General features: G+C 41.4%; 1 protein-coding gene across 4 annotated transcripts in view; it reads right to left on the bottom strand.

The window, feature by feature from the left end:
• LOC140734821 (sodium- and chloride-dependent GABA transporter 1-like) overlaps positions 1-21,234 on the bottom strand; it is a 47,832-nt gene that overhangs the window by 14,803 nt on the left and 11,795 nt on the right. For all 4 annotated transcript variants that reach the window (XM_073059391.1, XM_073059390.1, XM_073059392.1 and 1 more), the window contains exons 4-10: positions 18,277-18,377; positions 16,823-16,932; positions 12,438-12,570; positions 11,931-12,065; positions 8,841-8,944; positions 7,579-7,703; positions 191-303 (exon numbers count right to left, since the gene is read on the bottom strand). In XM_073059391.1, coding sequence (XP_072915492.1) covers positions 191-303; positions 7,579-7,703; positions 8,841-8,944; positions 11,931-12,065; positions 12,438-12,570; positions 16,823-16,932; positions 18,277-18,377 — 821 coding nt within the window. The remainder of the gene's footprint in view (positions 1-190; positions 304-7,578; positions 7,704-8,840; positions 8,945-11,930; positions 12,066-12,437; positions 12,571-16,822; positions 16,933-18,276; positions 18,378-21,234) is intronic.

Raw genomic sequence — 21,234 nt, 5'->3', positions numbered from 1 at the left:
GGCTCACGCAAATAAAAATCATAGCTTAATGACCCAGAGCAGAAAAGCACACGGATCTTCTTCATCAAAAGAGCAAGGTGGGAAAGAAGTAAAGAAAAAAAAAGAAAATTTATCATTTTGTTCTTGAGGAAATATGACTAGTATCATATCAGAAATTACAGTTATTACTTCACACCATTTCAATACTAACCTGTGAATCAAGACCGAGCATCAGTAACATGGAGAAAAAGAGAATGGCCCATAGAGCTGACGGTTGCATTTGTGTCACAGCTTGTGGATAAGCAAGAAATGCGAGCCCAGGGCCTGTGGAAGAAATCACATATCCAGAGCTACAAGGCAGGAGAAAAACTTGCTGACGTGCATCTACTCCGCAGAAAATTTACAGTAACAGTACAGAGGCCCAGCTGTTGGTACAAGTTGGACTGATAAACTTGTCTGCATCAGTCAAGATCCTTACTTGGGCTCGGGAGGTCTGAGACAGGGACACATTAGCAGCGCCAGCCCAGGGCCACCAGAGTAATTTTCAAAGCAGTTGGGCAGCTTAAATAGCAGGAAGGATTCTAGCCTTATCAAGGAGGGGAGCGTATACGTATAACTTTTCCACTGCTGATGGTCCACATGCATTTTAGATGACTGACCCTGGGCTGTTCAATACTGCAATTCCTGTCTGTTCTGTTCATGCTGATGGTGGTTTTATGCTTCAAGAACTGAGTATGACCTAGTAACTGAGGTGAGATTTTATTTTATCGAGGACTATATAGTCATTAATTCGACCCATTGAAGTGTGAGGTCCACTCATTATCATTCCCTGACATAGCATGGTCAGGTAGTCAGGTCAAAAATAGTAATCACTGGATTACTTCCAGTACCACGTGCTGGTCAGGGCAGAAATAGAATGATACAATAGATAAATGTATGGCTGCAAACTAGTGAAGAGAGCAGGACTTCAAGTTCTTGGATCATTGGTACATCTTCTGAGGTAGGGGTGATCTATACAAGAGGGACAGATTGAACCTGAACTGGAGGGAAGCCTTATCCTGGTAGGGAGGTTCAATGATACTACTCGAGAGGGTGTACTCTAGTTTAGCAGGGGGATGGGAACCAAAACACCAGGTCAGAAAAGAAAGGATTGAAAGGAAGGTAGATGTCATGACGAGTAAGACACAATGGGATAAAAGGTATGAAGTGTGTGTATTTTAATGTTAGGAATAGTATGGGTAAATGTAATCAACTTAGAGCGTGGTTTAGTACATGGAACTATGATGTTTTGTGACAGTAGAGACTGGGCCAAGAGAAAGACAGGAACAGATGCTTAATATTTCATGGTTTTGATATCTTTGAAAAGATGGATTTCAAGTTCAAGTTCAAGTTTAATTATCATTCAACCATACATGAATACCCATGAATACAATCAAAACAGCATTCCTTCAAGGTGCAAAACACAGTACCAAAAGTCATACACAACACAAAGCACATATAAAACAGCAGTAAAATAAAGTCACAAAAGATATATAGTCCAAGTCACTAAGTTCATGAATGTTGCAGCAGTATGCAGTTGAGCACAATTTAACTTGTCTTCTGCCGAGCAAAGGGGGCACTAGGGGGCAACACACACTCCAACATAGATGCTCACCATTCTGCACCTGGCACTCCAGTGGAGTAACCGACTCCGATGCCTCCCCCGGGGGGCTGCAAGCAGGCAACACCGCAACATGAGGCCTAGTCCAATGCCACACATCTGCACCCACCATTCACTAACTATCCAATGAATTTTACTTGCAGCATTCCACACCACCAATGTCCAACAGGGTCTTGCGACCCCAAGAAAAGTGACTAAGATGATAACTCTTAGACTGGGCACCTTTTTTTGCACACCAACGTCTCTCTGTTGCAAGCAGAGCAGGAAGTAAAGTTGAGGGATGGGGTAAATTACACTATTAATCAAGAGTGATATCACAGCTACATTCAGAGGGAACATAATAGAGAGTTCATCCACTGAGTCTATATCACTACAACTCAATAACTTAAAAAAAAAGTTGCGATCAGTCTGATGGGATTATACTACTGACTCCAAATAGCAACTAGGACATTGAGGAACAGATGAACAGGCAATCTATGGAAAGTTGTAAAAACAGGGTGTTGCTGTGGCTGAGTTCAACTCCCCTATTACAGACTGGAACTTCCTTGGTGCAAAACGGGTCTAGATGGGGCATCCAGGAGGGTTTTCCTAAATCAACATGTAAATAGCTGAAGAAGAGGAATGGCCATACTTGGGCTGGTGTTGGGTTATGAGCCTGACCAGGTGACTACCTTTCGAAGTTCAAAGTAAATTTATAATCAAATACATACAGTATGGGTGCCATATACAGCCTTGAGATTCATTTTCTAGCTGGCAGTCACAATAAATACCAATAAACAAAATAATAATAATAAGTATCAGCAACATGAGATGAAGAATCCTTGAAAGGGAGTCCATCGGTTGTGGGAACATTTCAATGTTGGGATGAGTGAAGTTATCGTCTCTGGTTCAATAGCTTGATGGTTGAGGGGTAACACTGTTCCTGAACCTGGTACTGGCAGTCCTTGATGATGGATGCTCCGTATAGACATGCCCAATGGTGAGGAGGGCGTTACCTGTGATGGACAGGGCTTTATCCCTACTTTTTGTCATTTGAAAGGCGATCACATGCCATGATGCAACCAGTCAATATACTCTCCATCACACATCTATAGGAATTTGTCAGTTTTAGATGACATGCTGAATCTTCGCAGCTTCTTAGAATGTGGAAGTGCTGCCATGCTCTCTTTGTAAGTGCACTTACATGCTGGACCCCGGACAGATCGTCTAAAACGATAACACCAAGGAATTTAAAGTTGCTGGCCCTCTCCACATCTGATCCCCCAAAGAGAACTGGCCCATGGACCTCCAGACTTTCTGTAGTCAATAATCAGCTGCTTAGTCTCGCTACACACACAAAATGCTGGTGGAACTCAGCAGGCCAGGCAGCATCTATGGGAAAAAGTAAAGTCGATGTCTCGGACTGAAATGTTGACTGTACTTTTTTTCATAAATGCTGCCTGGCCTACTAAGTTCTTCCAGCGTTTGTATGTCTGCTGTGAACCTGTTGTGACTGTAGGCAAGTTGGAGAGATGTTGGTATGGTTTTTTTTCATTGACACGCAGCAGGGAGTAGGCCCTTCTGGCCCTCCGCAACATGGTGCCCAGTAACCGCCAACTTAACCCTAGCCTAATCACAGGACAAATTACAATGACCAATTAACCTACCAACTGGTACGGCTGTGGACTGTGAGAGAAGGAAACCCACACGGCCACGGGGAGAACGTACAAACTCCTTACAGGCAGCTGCGGGAATTGAACCCAGGTCACTGGAACTGTAAAGCGTTGTGCTAACCACTATGCTACCGTGCTGCCCAAACGCTACCATGCTGCCAACTTCTCACCAACTTCTCAAAGCACTTTATCACTGTGGATATAAGTGCCACTGATTTATATTCATTGAGGCAGGTTACCACGTTCTTCTTAGGCACTTCTATTAAATGAAGCCTGCTTGAAGCGAGGGTACCTCAGACAGCCAAAGTGAGAGATTAAAGATATCGATGAATACTTCAGCCGGTTGGCCAGCACATGTCTTTAGTATTCAGCCAGGTACTCCATCTGAGTTGAATGCTTTCCGTGGGTTCACCCTCCTAAAGGATGCTCTCACAGCAGCCTCAGAGACTAAAGCAGTAGGGTCGTCGGGGGCTGTGGGAGCTTGTGAACATGCCGGCATGCTTTGATGGTCAAAGTCAATATAAAAGGCATTGAGCTCATCTGGGAGCAAAACCTTGGTTGCTTGGTTTCACTTTGTAGGAGGTGATAGCTCACAAGCCCCGCCACAGCTGTTTAGTATCCTTCAGTGGTTCAAGTTAGGTCCGGAATTGCCACTTGGCGTGTTAGATGGCTTTCCAGAGGATTGTACCTGGACCTCTTGTGTTTTACTTGGTCACCAGACCTGAATGCCACTGATCTAGCCCTCAGAGACTGCTGATCTCTTGGTTCATCCAGGGCTTCTGGTTGAGGAAACGTCTGAATAATTTTGTGGGGCCACACTCGTCTACAACTGTTTTCATAAAGTCCATGGCAACCATGGTGTATTCATTCAGATCTTCAGATGAGTCCTTGAACACAGCCCAGTCCACCGACTCAAAGTAATCCTGTAGCCACTGCTCTGCCTCCCGTGACCACCTCTTTATTGTCCTAATCTCTGGAGTCTGGCTTTTTAGCCAATGCCTTTATGCAGGTAGAAGGATGACAGCCAAATCGTCAGATTTCCCGAAATGGAACAGTAAGCATTCCTAATCATAACTGTGGTCAAGTGTGGTGGCATTCCTTGTGCTGCAGGTGATATGTTGATGATAATCGAGCAGAGATTTCTTCAAACAAGCCTGATTGAAGTCCCATGAAATGCATTGGGATAGGCTGTTTCTTGTTTGCTAACCACTGTATTCAATACCAGTACTTGCTTGAAATCATCAGCCTTTGTGGATATGTAAACTGTGGTTGGGATCACAGAGGAGATTTCTCTTGGTAAGCAGAATGGTCGACACTTAATCATTAGATGTTCCAGGTCAGGGGAACAAGAGTACAAGACTGTCAGCGACCACAACTCGTTAAGGTTTAAGCTAGCTGTAGATAAGAATAGTTATGGAGCTAGCAGGAGGGCATTACTTTGGAGAAATTTAGAGAGACATCAGCATATTAAGAGAGTATTAGAAAGGAACTAGGGAGTTATTTTGGGAACAGCTGTTTTTGGGCAAATCCACAACTGATATATGGAGGGTGTTTAAAGACTAGTTGCACAGACTATAGACAAGTATGTTCTAGGAAGTAAGAAGAACAGGGGTGGCAAAGTAAGGGAACCTTGGAAGATGAGAGAGGTGATGCATTTAATCAAGTAGAAATAAAGAAGCGTATGTATGGTTTAGGAAGATAAATTCAAACAAAGCCCTTGAGAGTTATAAAAAAATGCCAGAGAAAAGCTCAAGAAGGGAATTAGGAAAGGTAAGCACGGTCATGAAAAATCCTTGGAAAGTGGAATTATGAGGAGTCCCAAGTGGACAACAAGGGAATGGGTAGGACCACTTAAGGCTAAATGAGGAGACAGGTGCTTAGAAGTGAAGGATGTGGGTGAGATCATACATGAGTACTTTGCAACAGTATTTACAAAGCAGACTTAGAATGTAGGGAGATAAGTGAGTCATGTGCCAATTTGCTAGGCTGTTTGAGATAAATAAGGGAGTAGTGTTGGGTCTGGTAAAGAACATTAAGGTGGGTAAATCCCCAGGGTCTGAAGAGATATTCCTCAGGTTACTGAAAAAGGCAAAATATGAGATTTCTAGGGTCTTGACCAATATACTTGTTCCTTCTCTAGTGCACAGCTGACCTCCTGGAAAGTTGGTGAGTAGCTGATGTTGTTCCATTATTCAAGAAGGCAAATGGGGATAATCCTGGAAACTACAGACTGGTGAATTTCACGTCAGTGGTAAAGAAGTTACAGGAGAAGGTTCTTGGGATAGGATTTATAAGCATTTGGAAAACTATGGCCTAATCAGGAACAGTTAGCATGGCTTTGTGTTATCATACTATTTTGATTGAGCTTTTAAGGAGGTGACAAAGGCAGTTGATGAGGGTTAAGCTGTGGATGTTCTCTACATGGAATTTAGTAAGGTGTTTTACAAGGTCCCTCAGAAGTGGCTCATCCAGAGATTAAGATGAATGGGATCCATGGGTGGATTGGCTGTTAGGATTCAGAATTAGCTTGCCCTTAAAAGACGGACGGTATTAGTTGATGGGACTTATTTTGGCTGGAGGTCCACAATGAATGGTGTTCTACAAAGATCTGTACTGAGACATCTGCTTTTTGTGATATATGTAAAGGACCTGGATGAAAACACAGATGAGTGAGTTAGTAAGTTTGCCAATGATAGAAAAATTGGTGGTGTTGTGGATAACATAGAAGACTATGAATGCAGCAGGATTTAGATCAGTTTCAGCTATGGACAGAGTAAATGTCTACATAGATTGATAAGGTGGCATTGCATACAGTTCTGGTCAGCCCATTATAAGAAGGATGATGAGGCTTCGGAAAAGGTGCAAAAGAAGTTTACCAGGATGTTGCCTGATACAGAGCATGTACTTTAAGAAGAAGTTGGGCTATATTGTTTCTCTAGAGAAGTGAAGGCTGAAGGGAGACCTGACAGAGGTTTATAAGGTTATGAGAGGCATGGACATGTCAACGGCTGGTATCTTTTTCCCAGGGTTGAAGTTTCTAACTTCAGAGGTCATGTATTTAAGTTGAGAGGGGGTAGGTTGAAAGGAGATGTGCAGGTCAATTTTTTTCACAGAGTGTCAGGAATGTGCTCTCAGGGCTGTTGATGGAGGCAAGTATGACAGAGGCGCTTTGTGTCATGGTTCCAGTTGGCTGTTCCCCTTTAACGCTCCTTTCTCCCTGATTATGCCCTAATTTCAGTCATTAGATCTCCAATTGCTGCTAGTTTACTCAATTTACAGTACATCTGGTTTTCATCACAGACTGGGAAATAAATACGATGGTGTCACTATCATTGGTTGCCAGTTTGTTGGTCTATTCCCATGTGATAACTTTGTTTCTCGACTGCTTAGAACTGTTTGTTCCAAGTTCAGCTCCAGTTTCAAGATATTCCATGAAAATCCCGTCTCCGTGTAAGATTCCTGCTGTTTGCTGTTCAACGTTCATGTCTGTGCCAGCATCCCCAACTCAATCTCTGTGCTCGTGTCCTGCACTTGGGTTCTCCTCATTCGCTCACTGCAACACATTGACTGGCACATGATTGTGCAGGAAATAGAAGGATATATGTATAGGCAGATTGGATTAGTTTAGTTGGGCATTTGATTACTATCTTAATTAGTTCAGCATAATATTGTGGACCAAAGGCTTGTTCCTGTGCTATGCTGTCCGATATTGTATAACATGCCATTTTTGCAATGGTGGGCACTATTAGGCTAATCACATATTCATTTCTGTTAGACCAGAATATCCTGCTGATTATTATTATTTTCTAAAGTCCTAATAATATGGATAATTACTGAGAATGGGATACCATATCTGGGTTAATACAATAAATAGCAAGACACTGGCAATGGCAATAAAGACAGAAGTTGTTCCTATTGCATATTTCGTTGTAATCAGCTTGATGCATGTAACATAGAAGCAACTCAATAATACCCTCCTGAAGCCCAATATCAAAATCCAGCATATTAAAAAATATCTACAGATCTAAAGACCCACACAATATTATAGGAACAGCTTCTTCCCCTCTTCTATCAGGTTTCTATATGAATCTATAAACACTATCTCACTATTCCTCTTTTCCACTATTTATTTATTATCTTAATTGTACTGTTGCCAGAGAACAACTAATGCCATGGCATATATCCGTGACAACAGGCCTGATCTAAAGCGTTAGGCTTGAGGCTTCTATTACATATAGGCAGTTAGGAATTACCTTCAGGGATCTTGACATGAATATCTCTACTTACCTGATGAAGCAAGTTCGCTTACTGGTTTATTTGTGATGTGGGACATGAATCCAATGACAGAGAAGATGACTAATCCAGCAAATATGCTGGTACAGGAGTTTATACTGCAGACTATGAGGCAATCTCTGGAAGATAAAGCAGACAGATGGAATTCATTTAAATAATCTCAAATATAATTAATCTTTATTCCAGTGACTGATACGAAGCTAATCTTTAAGAATGTGTTAATTTGGAAAATTTATTTTAGATCTTCAAAAAAAATACTTTCTTCCATGTTTCATTCTTATTCCCCCCATAGCCCTTCCACCATTCTGACTTATGCACTGTCGTGTACCCCATTGACCATGCAGGAGACCTGTTCCCTGGCAATATCATTGTCTGTTTTCTACCCAGGCTGCCAAAAAGGAGCATTAAACTGCCTTGGGAACGGCTTGTGAGAATGTGAAGTGACAGGTTTCATAAAATATTTATTACTTTTATAAATACAATGATAATAGAAAATAAATACTAAACTCTTCCCCCAAACTTTCTTATGTAATCATATAGTGGAATTAAACGTCAGTCTTCTGATAGTTCTGGGGATGGTTGATAAATTTATTTTATCACATGATCACAGATTGGCACACAATGATCTGGAAATTCTATCAAGCACAGCATTATTTCTGTGTACTGTACAATGGAATGTTGCAAAAGTTTAAAAAATAACAGCGAATGAAACCAATCATCTCTGGTACCTTGTGCGTGTCTGTGTGAGCATGCATGTGTTTGTGTGTCTGTGCCTAATATCGATAGATGTAAGAAAGTAGCACGAAAACGATAGAAGTTCTTATACCTCAACAGCAACAACACTCACGCTGCTTCATTGGAAAGGACGTGAAAGTTGCCGCATAAATACAAGGCATTGCTTCTTTTTATTTCCTTTTATTTTTGATCTACAAGGAGATCATTGCCTTCCACTTTAATCTCAGGTTAAAGACCTTTTCTGTAAAGTTTAGGTCAGTGATTGTAAAAAGTCCTTAATAATAACAAGAATCACAAGGGAATATATTCAAGTGTTACAACAACCGATTAATTATACATTCAGACTTTACTTACCAGGTCAGAAATTGAAAATCTCATTACCTCTGCTGGACTGTGTTACAGAAAGTGGACTCGACAAACAAATGTAACCATTACAACAAGCCATAAGCTCTCTTTCAGTAAAAGTTGAAGATTAGAAGTTTTCTTACTGAATTGAATGCAATTCAATTAAAGTGACTTACCTGTAAACATTGTTGTGGAATTTATTGTAACTGCCCAAAGCAATAAGTGACCCCAAACCTAGTCCATAGGAGAAGAAGATTTGTGTGGCTGCATCAAGCCAGACCTACCCAAAAAGGAACACACATTCATGGGTGATTAATGAATCAGTAGTTCATCAAAAGCAAATAACTGCATCAAAATAAACCTATATTTATTAAGGCATTCATCTGAGAGATGGACTCTAATAGATTTCAAAAGAATATAGACAGACTGATGGTATATGCGGTAACGAACAATATGCTGGAAGAATTTAGCAGGTCAGGCAACATCTGTGGAGGGAAAGGACTTGTTGGTATTTCAGGTCAAGACCCTTCACCAGATAGTACAGACAGGTAAGTGGTACATACAATTTAATAAAATGAAGTGTTACATTCTCATAGGCAAAGTGAAAAGAAGCAACACAAATTAAGGGGCACAAGTCTAGTGGAGCTGCAGGGGAAAAGAGAACGAGGCTTATCTGTGCAAAATTATTGGAGAAGGTAAGAACTTTGAAAAATAAATTTACAAGTCAAGACATAGAGTACTAGAGCAATGAAGTCATGATGAAATTGTGTTGAATATTTGTTCATCCTCAGTTGGGGAATTGTGTCCATTTCTGGATTCCACTCTTTAGGAAGAATATGAAGGCCTGCAGGAGATTTACTCGCATGATTCCAGGATGAAGGGTCATATACTGACATAGATAGATTGAGGAAATATGGCTTTGTTCTTGAAACAGGGAGGTTTGTAAGAGGATCTGAATAAAATTATGAAGAATTAAGATAGAAGACATAAAGGGAATCTGCATGGCAGTAAGGCCAAGATCCAGAAGACGTAAAGTGAAGGTCGCATTGCAATACGAGGAAAGGCTCCTTTTGTTCTACAAATAGAATTTTAGTCCCCTTATCTAGGAAGGGATGCATCTGAACTGGAAGTAATTCAAATAAAATTCACTAGCTTGCTTGAAAATTGAAAAGCTGGAATTCAGAAATAAAGATAGGAAGAACTTGAAATACGCAGCAGCTCAACCAGTATTCGAGTGTAGAGAAATGGAGTTAATCAGTTCATTTACACTCTTCCCCCATATCTTGCCAGAATCACTGAATATTTCCACAATTTTATACACTTATTTTAATACAAACATTTTTGCAATGAAGGGGATGCTTCATGAAGAAATTTTGTGTAGGTTTGGTGTATACTCATTGGTGTTTAGAAGAATAAAAGGTGATTTTATTGAAACAATGAGATTCCAAAGGGGCTTGAGAAAATGGGTGATGAGAGGATGTTTCCCCATCTGAGGGAAGATACAATCAGGATTTCAGAATAAGTGGTCACCCATTTAACACAGTGTTAAGGAGAAAATTATTCTTTCAGAGCCATAAACCTTTGGAATTTCCTATCTGGGCAGCAAGGGCACAATATTATTGAGTGGATCTAAGTCTACGTTAAACAAAATTTTGTAGTATAGGAGAGCTGAGCTTCATACGGAATGGATAAGGAAGTTTGAGCTAAGTCCTGGATCAATTAGGTGCAAGCTTATTGAGTGGCAGACCAAGCTTAGAGGAGCGCTCAACTTCCCCTGCTCCCATTAGTTATGTTTATCATGGATGACGAGAATTTGAAATACATGACCAAATACTGGAGGCAAATTCAATCATGGCTTGCAACAGACAAGTATATGAAAACAAAAATATTTTAGGCTACAGAGAGAGGGGGGTACAATGGGACTGGCTTGATGTACTTGCCAAAAGTCAGTTTAGATTTAATACGCTAAGTACCCTCCATTCATGCTGCAAATGTTCTGTGCCTTGATGTTCATCCTAACCGGACCAACAGAAATTAAAATCCACCGTAACAAAGGTGGTAGTGTCACAACCGTGGACTCTCTGCGGGGTCTACATGCCCCGGCAGGCAAGCTGCACATCAGGTTCAGCAATTACACTTATGAGTATGCACACTCCAGATAATTACTGTCTTATTATGGTGGTATTTAACTCTCCTCTTTACCTTCCAGTTCACTCAACCTATTCTCATAAGGCACGCTCCCCAGTCCAGGCTACATCCTTGTAAATCGCCTCTGCACACTTTCTATACTTTCTACATCCTTCCTGTAGTGAGGTGACCAGAACAGCACAGTTCTCCAAGTGGTGTCTGATGAGGGTCCTATATAGCTGTATAATTACCTCTCGGCTCTTAAACTCAATCCCACGATTGATGAAGGTCAATGTACCGTATGCCTTCTTAACCGCAGAGTCAACCTACACAAGAGCTTTGACTGTCAGTAGCCAGTAGCCAGTTAACCTACCAGTGTGTCTTTGGGATGTGGGATGATTTTGGAGCACCTGGAAGAAACTCATGCTGTCGCAGGGAAATCATGCAAACTCCAGTCAAACCCAGAATAAGCACCTACTGCTGCACCGCTCTGCTATCAAAGGTAGTGGTACAAGGAATTTCATTCACATTAGGGAGAAAGACATTTCTTCTCTGATAAATCATCCAAGTTTTTTATAAACCAGGATCAAAATGCTGTTCATCTTCCTAAAGCCAAGTGAATACCATGTGTAAAACCTGACCAAAATTATTTATCATTTAAAAATCTGATTTTTTAACATAAAAGTCTTCATGGCCAATGAACTATTGTTAAGACCTGGTGCCTACAACTCTGTACATTTACCACAAAGCACATTCTGTTAACTGTTCATCCATCAGTATGTATTCAATGCATCTTCAGTGAACCCTGTGTAGAAGATTCTGCATGTTTCTACAGGAGGGAAGAGTAGCTGAGGATGATTCAGTAAGTTATTGCACTGACCTAAGCAGGAAACAGAAGTTAGGTGTAAATATATGTTTGGAAAGATAATATTGAATTGAATCGGGGAATTTCATACAACCTGTCAAGTCAAAATGTAACATACAACAACAAGATTCTCTTAAACTTTGGAAGGTGAATGCCCAAAGGGAAACATTCCTAATCTTCTACTTTCTTCAAGGCCACAAATTGATACATAGCAGATACAGTTGTCACATTGCAACAGAACTGCAGCGACATTGAAAATCCACATTGTACTCACTTGTGAGCTTGAGAGCTTCTTGAAGTTGGGAGTTAAGTAAAACAAAAGCCCTTCCTTTGCTCCTGGGAGAGTTATTCCACGGATAAATAAAATGATCAACATGACATAGGGATAAGTGGCAGAGAAGTACACAACCTAGTTAAGATAAAATGGAGAGAAAGAGTACCAAATTAGAAGCATGGACACAAGACAGAGATTGCTTTGCAACAGAGACTGCATCTTTTCCATTAGCCATGGCATTCAACCTTGCAATCTCCGGGAATTAAAGACTAATCTCAGATTCCAGCATCTAGTTTTATTTGTTTTCCTGTGTATTACTATATGAGTTGCAAGACATTAAAACAGTGACAACATACGGTAATCATTTTTTCTTGGAGAGGCAGGTAAAACCTTTATGTTTCTTTTCTAAGACCTACTAAACCCAATTACGCTAATGGAGAACCATTTCATTGACTTTTCTTGATTTTTTCTGAAGGTAAAGTAAAATAGGATTTTATTGACCCCCACCTTTCCTGTCCATTCCACGCCTTTCCAGATTGAGAAATAAACTAGGATCCAGGAGAGAGCCAGTGTGCCAGCCAGAGGCCATCGCAAATTTCCTGGTTCACCTAGCCCACTGGTAATTTGGTGCATATTTTGTCTGAAAATACATAAATAAAAAAGGTGATGTTTATTTTATAATCTAACAAATAATATATACATCTCAATGGTTTCCTTTTATCCTTTATGGTTGCATCCTCAAATGAGGAGAGAGGAAGTGATGAGATTGCTTTGAGTCAGTGGACTGGGCCATGTTCAAGCACTCATCTGTGGATCTGAATGAATATACACGAACTTTATTAAAACAGTTGTAGATGAGTGTGTCGCCACAGTTATTCACAGCCTTCCCCAGTCAGAAGCCCTGAATGAGCCATGAGATCCGTAAGCTACTGAGAGCCAGATTAGAGGCCTTCAAGTCCGGTCACCGAGCAAGTTACAAGACATCCAGGTATGATCTCCAGGAAGCCATCTCATGGGTGAAGAGGCAATTCGAGACTAAACTTGAATCAATGAAGGATGCTCGGCAGTTTTGGCAGGGTTTGAATACTATCACCCCTTATAAAGTTAAATCAAACAATGTAGGCGACAACAGGGCTTCACTTCCTGATGAGCTCAATGTCTTCTGTGCTCACTTTGACTGTCAAAGCATTGGGGAGCCTTCACAAACTCACACAGCCCCTGATGACCCTGTGATTTCAGTCTCTGAAAGTGATGTGAGAGCATCCTTCAGGAGGGTAAACCCATGGAATGCATCTGGCCCAGATGTGGTTCCGGGCTGAGTACTAAAGTCGTGTACTGATCAACTGTCTGGAGTGTTCACTGCATCTTTAACCTCTACCTTCGTCATTCTGAGGTACCCACCTGCTTCAAGCAGGCTTCAATTATAACATGCCCAATGAGAGCATGATGATCTGCCTCAATGACTATCGCCCAGTAGGACTTACATCCACAGTGATGAAGTGCTTTGATGAGGCATATCAACTCCTGCCTGAGAAGCGACTTAGATCCACTCCAATTTCCCCACCAGTGCAACAAGTCAACAGCAGATGCCATTTCATTGGCTCTTCACTCAATCCTGGAACACCTGGACAGTCAAGATACATATATCAGAATGCTTTTCATTGACTACAGCTCAGCATTCAATATCATTATCCCCTCAAAACTAATCAATGAGCTCCAAGCCATTGGCCTCAATACCTCCTTGTGCCATTGGATCCTCAGTTTCCTCACTTGCAGGCTCATTCAGTTCGGATCAGCAACAACATCTCCTCCACAATCTCCATCTGCACAGGAACATCACAAGGCTATGTAATTAGCCCCCTGCTCTGTTCACTTTAAACTTATGACTGTGTGGCTAAGCCCAGCTCCAATATCATAGTCAAATTTGCTGATGTCACCACTGTCATAGTCCAAATCATAAGTGGTAATGAATCAGCATATAGGAGGAAGACTGAAAATCTGGCTGAGTGGTGCCACAGCAACAACCTCTTACTCAATGTCAGCAAGACCAGGAGCTGAGTATTGACTTCAGGAGGAGGAAATAATACTCAACAGAGGACCAAAACTGGTGAGGGTCAACAACTTTAAATTCCTCAATATTATTATTTCAGAGGAGCTGTCCTGGGCCCAGTACATAACTGCAATTATGAAGAAAGCACAGCAGCATTTCCATTTACTTAGGAGTTTGCAGAGTTTCAGCATGACATCTAAAACTTTGGCAAACTTCTGTAGATGTGTAGTAGAAGGGTATATTGACCAGCTGCAACACAGCCCAGTATGCAATGCCCTTGAATGGAAAGTACTACGAATATTAGCGGATACAGCCCAGTCTATCACAGGTAAAGCCGTCCCAATCACTGAGTACATCTACATGAAATATTGTTGCAGGAAAGCAGCATCCATCATCAGGGTCCCCCACCACCCAAGACCTGCACTCTTCTCGCTGTTGCCATCAGGAAGAAGGTACAGGAGCCTCAGGGTTTATGCCACCAGGTTCAGGAATAGTTATTCCCCCTCAACCATTAGGTTCTTGAACCAAAGGGGATAACTTCAGTCAATCCTCACTTCCCTCATCATTGAAATGTCCCCACAAACTATGGAATCACTTTCAAGGACCTTTCATCTCATGTCCTCTATACTTAATACTTTATTTATTATTATCATTTCTTTCTTTTTGCACTTGCACAGTTTGATGTCCTTTGTACACTGGTTGAACGCCCAGGCTGGGCAATCTTTCATTGATTCTGTTATCGTTATTATTCTGTAGATTTATAAAACATAGCAACATAGAAAAATTACAGCGCAATACAGGCCCTTCGGCCTACAAGGTTTTTTGAGTCTGCTCACAAGAAAATGAATCTCAGGGTTGTATACGGTGACATATATATACTTTAAATGTACTTTGAAATTTGAACTTTGAGTCTTCCATCATTCCTCCATCATTGTGTGGTTTGGAGCCGCCACCAAGCAGGATAGAACCAGACTACAGCGCACAGTGAAGACTGCCGAGCACATCATTGGAGCCTCCCTGCCCTCTATTGTGGACCTGTACTCTTCTAGGTTGAAGAAGAGGGCGGGGAATATCATAAAGGACTCCTCCCATCCTGCGCATGGACTGTTTGATCTGCTTCCGTCTGGTAGGTGCTTCAGATCCTTCCAGACTAAGACTAATAGGCACTGGATAAGTTTTTTCCCTACTGCGGTCACTTTGCTGAACAGTTAACTGCCGGTTAACTGTTGGCTAACTATTACTTGGATTGCACTACCTGTATGTATAATCTATATTTTCATTTATTTTTATCATTATTATTGTTATGAGCAGAGAGACAACATCTGCCGGAAGTAAATTCCTTGTATGTGCATAGGTACTTGGCGATTAAAGTCTGATTCTGATTCTGATTCTGATTCTCATCTTTCAACGCAATCATACTAATTTCTCGTCAGATGTTATCTCCTGCTAGGTAAAATTTAGAGTATATCATTATCTCCTCTATGATTTTGGAACAGTAACTACATATTACATGAAACCAATCCAAAGTGGCCATCTCACCAGACTTAATTCTGCTCTTATATTCCCATAATAAAATACAGATAATTGACAACTGCATGTATAAGAACAACATTTGCAGGTCCACTCCATGCCATGACGATGAGCTCCAAAGATTGGAGGCCATTTGTTGTTTGGTGACTGGAGGTGCAGGATTGCTCTTTGATTTCGGCATCCTAATGGCTAACCCCAGAGTTTGGAATGTACCCTAGTTAAGTTAGTTGCACAACAGTACGTGCTTGCTGTGCTCCACAATAGGAGTGAAGGTCAGATCAAAATGAGAAAACTGTGAGCCAAGTTACCCATTCCCATGAACAGTGACCAACCAAAGGGCAGCGTGGGCAGAGGATGCGTTTTCTGCCTGGCCTTTCAGCTGGAAAAAACATAAGTGAAGAATTAAAAAAAGAGAAGAGTAATCAATTTTGCCCACTGTAATAATGTGTATCTATATAGTTACAGGCAACCATGAGAATGAGATCAGTCTTTGCCAGATTAGGTGAAGCATGAAATAGTTGCAGAATTATATCAGTACAAAATTATAGCACACCCAAGTTCCAGAGAGCACCAGGGTGATTTTCCGCTTTCCACATCAACACTCCTTCAGGAATCACCGTGTAAAGAGCAGCAACTACAACTCAATCCAAGTCAAACATGTGCTTGGCAACGGATAGTATCACCATTCAGACTGAACTGGAAAACCACCCAGCTCGCATTACAGAGATCAGTCACAGGAATATAAATATCTTATTAATGACACACTAGATTTCCTACTGCCCCCACCCTATCCCCACCCACTTTCCACCAGTGCTTGGGTAGAAGTTGGGTAGATGCTGTCTAAGCAAGAATACACACTGCCCATTCATGTCCCCTCTCAGTTTTCAGTCTGTGTACCCCCAGTAGACATGATACACAGATAGCTACTATGAAAACGTGTATCCTGAGGAATTTCTCACCATTTATTTGGTTTGTTTTCTGAATGCAATGGACAAGTCAGACAAGTCAGACAAGTCACTTTGCATTGATAGCTGAAAGTCACCTTGTCCCAATAGTTTATCAGAGCTTTCATAGAACATTGTGTACATCACTCAGAGAGGAGACCATAATGCTAATTTTATGGTTGATTTTTGCAGGTGTCCTCATACTGTAACAAGCTTCCAAAACATGCTTCCTAAATTTTAATGATCCAAGGCTGAACAGCTAGTCAGAATCAAGGTGCCCTGCTTGTCCATTAAACATCAGATTTTACATTAATATAATTAACAAACATTATCCAATCCTATTCACTAGTTAGATGAGCACCACTTACTCCCAAAATTCTGTTACTGCACTGGTCAGGTTGGAGGTATCAGCCAGGGAGTAGTTAGAGAAGCAAGCTTTTGTGTTCCAACTATTGCCACAGCTTTGCCAAGGAAGTACCTGAAGAAAAGATTAATACGCCCATTAGTCAATGTGTTTAAAATAAAGAAAGAAAATCCAAATAGTCTGTTTTGCTATTTATTCATTCTTCACTGATCCAGAATTAATGTTGTGGTCATTGTTTCAGGGGAGCTCCTGATAACATCCAAAGGGAACAGATCAGCCTCCACAATACACAATATCTAATGCCTCCCCTCAGCCTCCTCCAGCAACTGCACATCTGTAGCTGCTTTCTCTAATTCCATGTCCATTTTGAAGAGACGCATGAGACTAAACCACCAACATTATCTTATGAAAATGACTCATTTCTTCTTAAGTTATATAATAACGAATCACCTCTGAGATTTAACTCCAACAATCTCCTGTGCTGTATGCCACACCATGATCTCCACCTTCAGCTGCCACAGACCCAAGCTGTGGAATATATTCTTTAAACTTCCTGCCTCGCTTCCCCTTTTTCATGTGCTAGTTACCTAGCCGCAAACGTGTCATGATTTTTCTTTTTGCAGCTGTGAGTCATATTCTTATGAACTCTTGGCTGGTTTCTCTGTATTAAAAGGGGCTATATAAATGCAATGTGATGTTGCTGCTCACAATCTGAAGATGTGGAAACTTGACACGTAGCCCAATGGTTAACCAAACCTCTCTCTAACATCCAAATAGACCATTATCTATTCAGATCCAGATTCAATATTGACCTCCAGCTGTGTGGAGTTTGCACGTTTTCCCTGTGACCACATGGGTTTCCCCCTACGCGGCAAAGACACGTAGATTAGTAAGATAATTCGCCACTGTAAACTACCAGTTGGTTAGTACACAGGGAGAATACCTTAGAGTGAGAACTAGTGCAGGAATGTGATTGGAATAGACTGGAAGGGCTGAATGGCTTTGATGCACCATCAATAACTCTCGGAGACGTGAGTCGAGATAGGCTTTTATTAGCTGGAAGAAAGCACAGTCAGCAGCATCAGCAGCAAGAGCCCACCACACAACATCCAGGAGACTGAGGGAGGAGCAGTGCCTCCAACCGCCTTTATACAGGGGTCTGTGGGAGGAGCCACAGGAGCAGTCAGCAGAGTGGGGGGCATGTCCAGACAGGTAAATGTAGTTCACCACAGGCTTCCTTCTATGTTGTATTGAAGTATGGAAAGCAGAATAGAGTTTCTTACAAACAACAAGATATTCCTGCTTTTATAAAAATAAAGCTCTTTGTAGTGCCCTTATCAAAATGGTACACTTACCATTTCTTTAATCTTTCCTCGCATCTGCCACTGAAGTTACAAATGAGATCAAAAGAGCCCTGGTGAAACTTACTGATGGTAATACCTGAATACTGAGGCTCACCGTTGTGAAAGAGCTGAAGAGGTAGTATAGAGCCCACGCTATGATCACGATGTAGTAAATGTTGAGCCAAAACGACAGGATTACAGCAGCAAACCCAACTCCTGTCAGGAATGAGAGTGCAGTTTAAAATGGAAAAGACATCAATAAACAATCACCTTATCAGTTAGTTTATTAAAAATGCATAATGAAAAATCACAGACTAGACCAAATCAATTCACTGTGAGTATGAACAATATCCAACAAGTAGGAAGATAGCAGGTTTGGGACCTGCAATTCATTAAGATGTTCTATTCTTGAAACAACAATTAAATTCTTCTGAGCTGATGATATCTTTGGTGCAGCACCAAATGCCCCTGGAGGCTCTTGATTTGCTTTGTCACCTTGCAATTGGATATGAAATTGTGCAATGCTTGGGATTATACTTCTGTCTATAAACACAGTGTGACTGCTGCGTGTAAAGTTGTTTAAAATACAAGGAATTCCCTATAAACTGTATAAGTATAATCATTATTTACTGGTTGATTTTTAATGTGTGGTACAGTGGTTCTACTTATTTCTGGAGTACTTTAAAGTTGCTGAGGGTTATATAATAAGCACCAAAGGAAGGTGGGACTTGAATCTGTTGTACAACAGACGTTTACATAGATAGCATGCTAATAATGAACACAATATTGCTGTAAGTGCTACAGAACAGCAGACTATCACCTTAATGCAACAATGATTCTGCTGACTGGATCAACCACTATGTTTGGCAGAGTTTGTGTCAAGATTTACGTCAGTTTACCGCATGCTGCCAAACCGCATCTTGGTGATGGCACTGCCCGTGGAACCAGCAGGGAAGGAGGAGTGGGAGGAAATGGAGGAGGAAGAAGAAGCAGGGAGGAGGTAACCTGATGCACTATCAATAACTCCAAAAGACTGCAAGTAGAGCAAATACCGAAAGGCTTTTATTAGCAGTAAAACGGAGCACGTCCATTCCAGATGACTGCCCTAGACTGTGGGAGAAGCAGTGACACAATCACCTTTATCCAGGGGTCTGTGTGAGGAGCCACAGGAGCGGTGTGTCCAGACAGATATACATGGTTTACCACAGAACCTCACCGGTGACTTTCAGGCTGGGCTCTCTCGTCTTAATAAGCTGGTAAGGAAGGCGGGCTCTGTCGTGGGCAAAGTACTGGAGAGTTTAACATCGGTAGCTGAGCGAAGGGCGCTGAGTAGGCTAAGGTCAATTATGGATAACTCTGAACATCCTCTACATAGCACCATCCAGAGACAGAGAAGCAGTTTCAGCGACAGGTTACTATCGATGCAATGCTCCTCAGACAGGATGAAGAGGTCAATACTCCCCAATGCCATTAGGCTTTACAATTCTACCGCCAGGACTTAAGAACTTTTTAAAAGCTATTATTAATGCTTTTTGAGATAGTGATTTAGATGTATATCATATTTTTTACTGAGTTAAGTATTGTATGTAATTAGTTTTGCTACAACAAGTGTATGGGACATTGGAAAAAAGTTGAATTTCCCTATGGGGATGAATAAAGTATCTATCTATCTATCTGATTGCAATTGCTTATAGAGGTTAAAAATTAGCATTCAGCAACAGTTCTAGATCTCCCCTGCCATTTGTGCCAGCCATCATTTCATCCACTTGTTCCAAAAATAATAACTAAATGAATATTAAACTTGTAACATAAATTTATAAATTAATTCATGCCATTTTGCATAGGGGCATTAACAAGTTGAATTTGTGTATTCCAGTACTGCATCTACCTAAAAATGCACTGAAGTAAGTAATGGGGTCCTGAGGAGCGTTGTAGAACAGGGAGACCTAGGGAGGCAGCTACACAATTCCTTGAAAGTAGCAATGCAGGTAGGCAGGATGGCGAAGGCATTTGGCACACTTGTAAAAGGTAAGGCCACATTTGGACTACAGTAAGTGATTCTTGCCCCCCTGTTCCAAGAAAGTCATCAATAAACTGAAAAGGGTGTGATAGACAAAAGGACTTACAAGGATGTTACTGGGACTGGAGGACCTGGTCATAAGAGGCTGCTTAAGCTGACTAATTTCCCTGGAGTGTCAGAGGCCGAAGAGTGACCTCATAGAGGTTTATAAGATTGTGAAGGACATAGCCAAAGTCTTTTGTCCTGACTAGGGGAGTTCTGAACGAGAGAGCACAGGTTTAAAGTGAGAAGGGAAAGATTTAAAATGGGCCAGGGGGCAACTTTTCACACAGAGCATAATGAGTATATGGAATGAGCTGTCAGAGGAAGTGATAGAGGCAGGTACAATTTTAAAAGGCATTTGGACAGGTAGAATGATCAGAAGTGTTTAGAGGGACACAGGCAAAATGCGGGCAAATGGGACTAACCCAATTAAGCAACTTGGTGTGTATGAACAAGCTGTGCCAAAGGGCCGGTTTCCAAGCTGTCTAGTCTAGGCCTCAATGACTCCATGATTCTATGCTACCCTAGAAGCTGAAGTGTGGCTGCTGGCAAGCTGCTTCAAGCATTTTGTGTGTGCATACCCAGTAGCTTGCTTCAGCAGTCTCTGCCGTCCACATCTATGCCGCTGGCAGCAAAACTCGTTTGTAAGTTTCCCTTCCAGGGAGCTTGCTCCTGCTCTGTGCATTCCCCCTGCTCTTTTCCAGCTGAAGGCAAATCACAGCCAGTTAATGACCACATGGAAACTCTTCCTCTGTGTGAAACTTTTAAATAAAGGACTGTCAGAGGTGCTGACGTCAAGCAATAGGTTGGCAGGCAGTGTGACTTAGCCTTCCACGTCTTCTCCTCTTCCACCATGATTAATCGGCTTCCATTTCTTGGCTATTTAAAAGATTTGACTCCTGGCTCTGATCATCACAAATCTTTCCCACTATATGCAAAGATCCACTCATATACATCAGCCACAGAGACAGTGAAACTCTTTTACTACTTCAGAGTGACGTTCCTACTCCT

Source organism: Hemitrygon akajei, chromosome 10 (genome assembly GCF_048418815.1).
Source record: "Hemitrygon akajei chromosome 10, sHemAka1.3, whole genome shotgun sequence".
Lineage (NCBI taxonomy): Eukaryota > Metazoa > Chordata > Chondrichthyes > Myliobatiformes > Dasyatidae > Hemitrygon > Hemitrygon akajei.
This window is presented reverse-complemented; position numbering and strand designations above follow the sequence as displayed.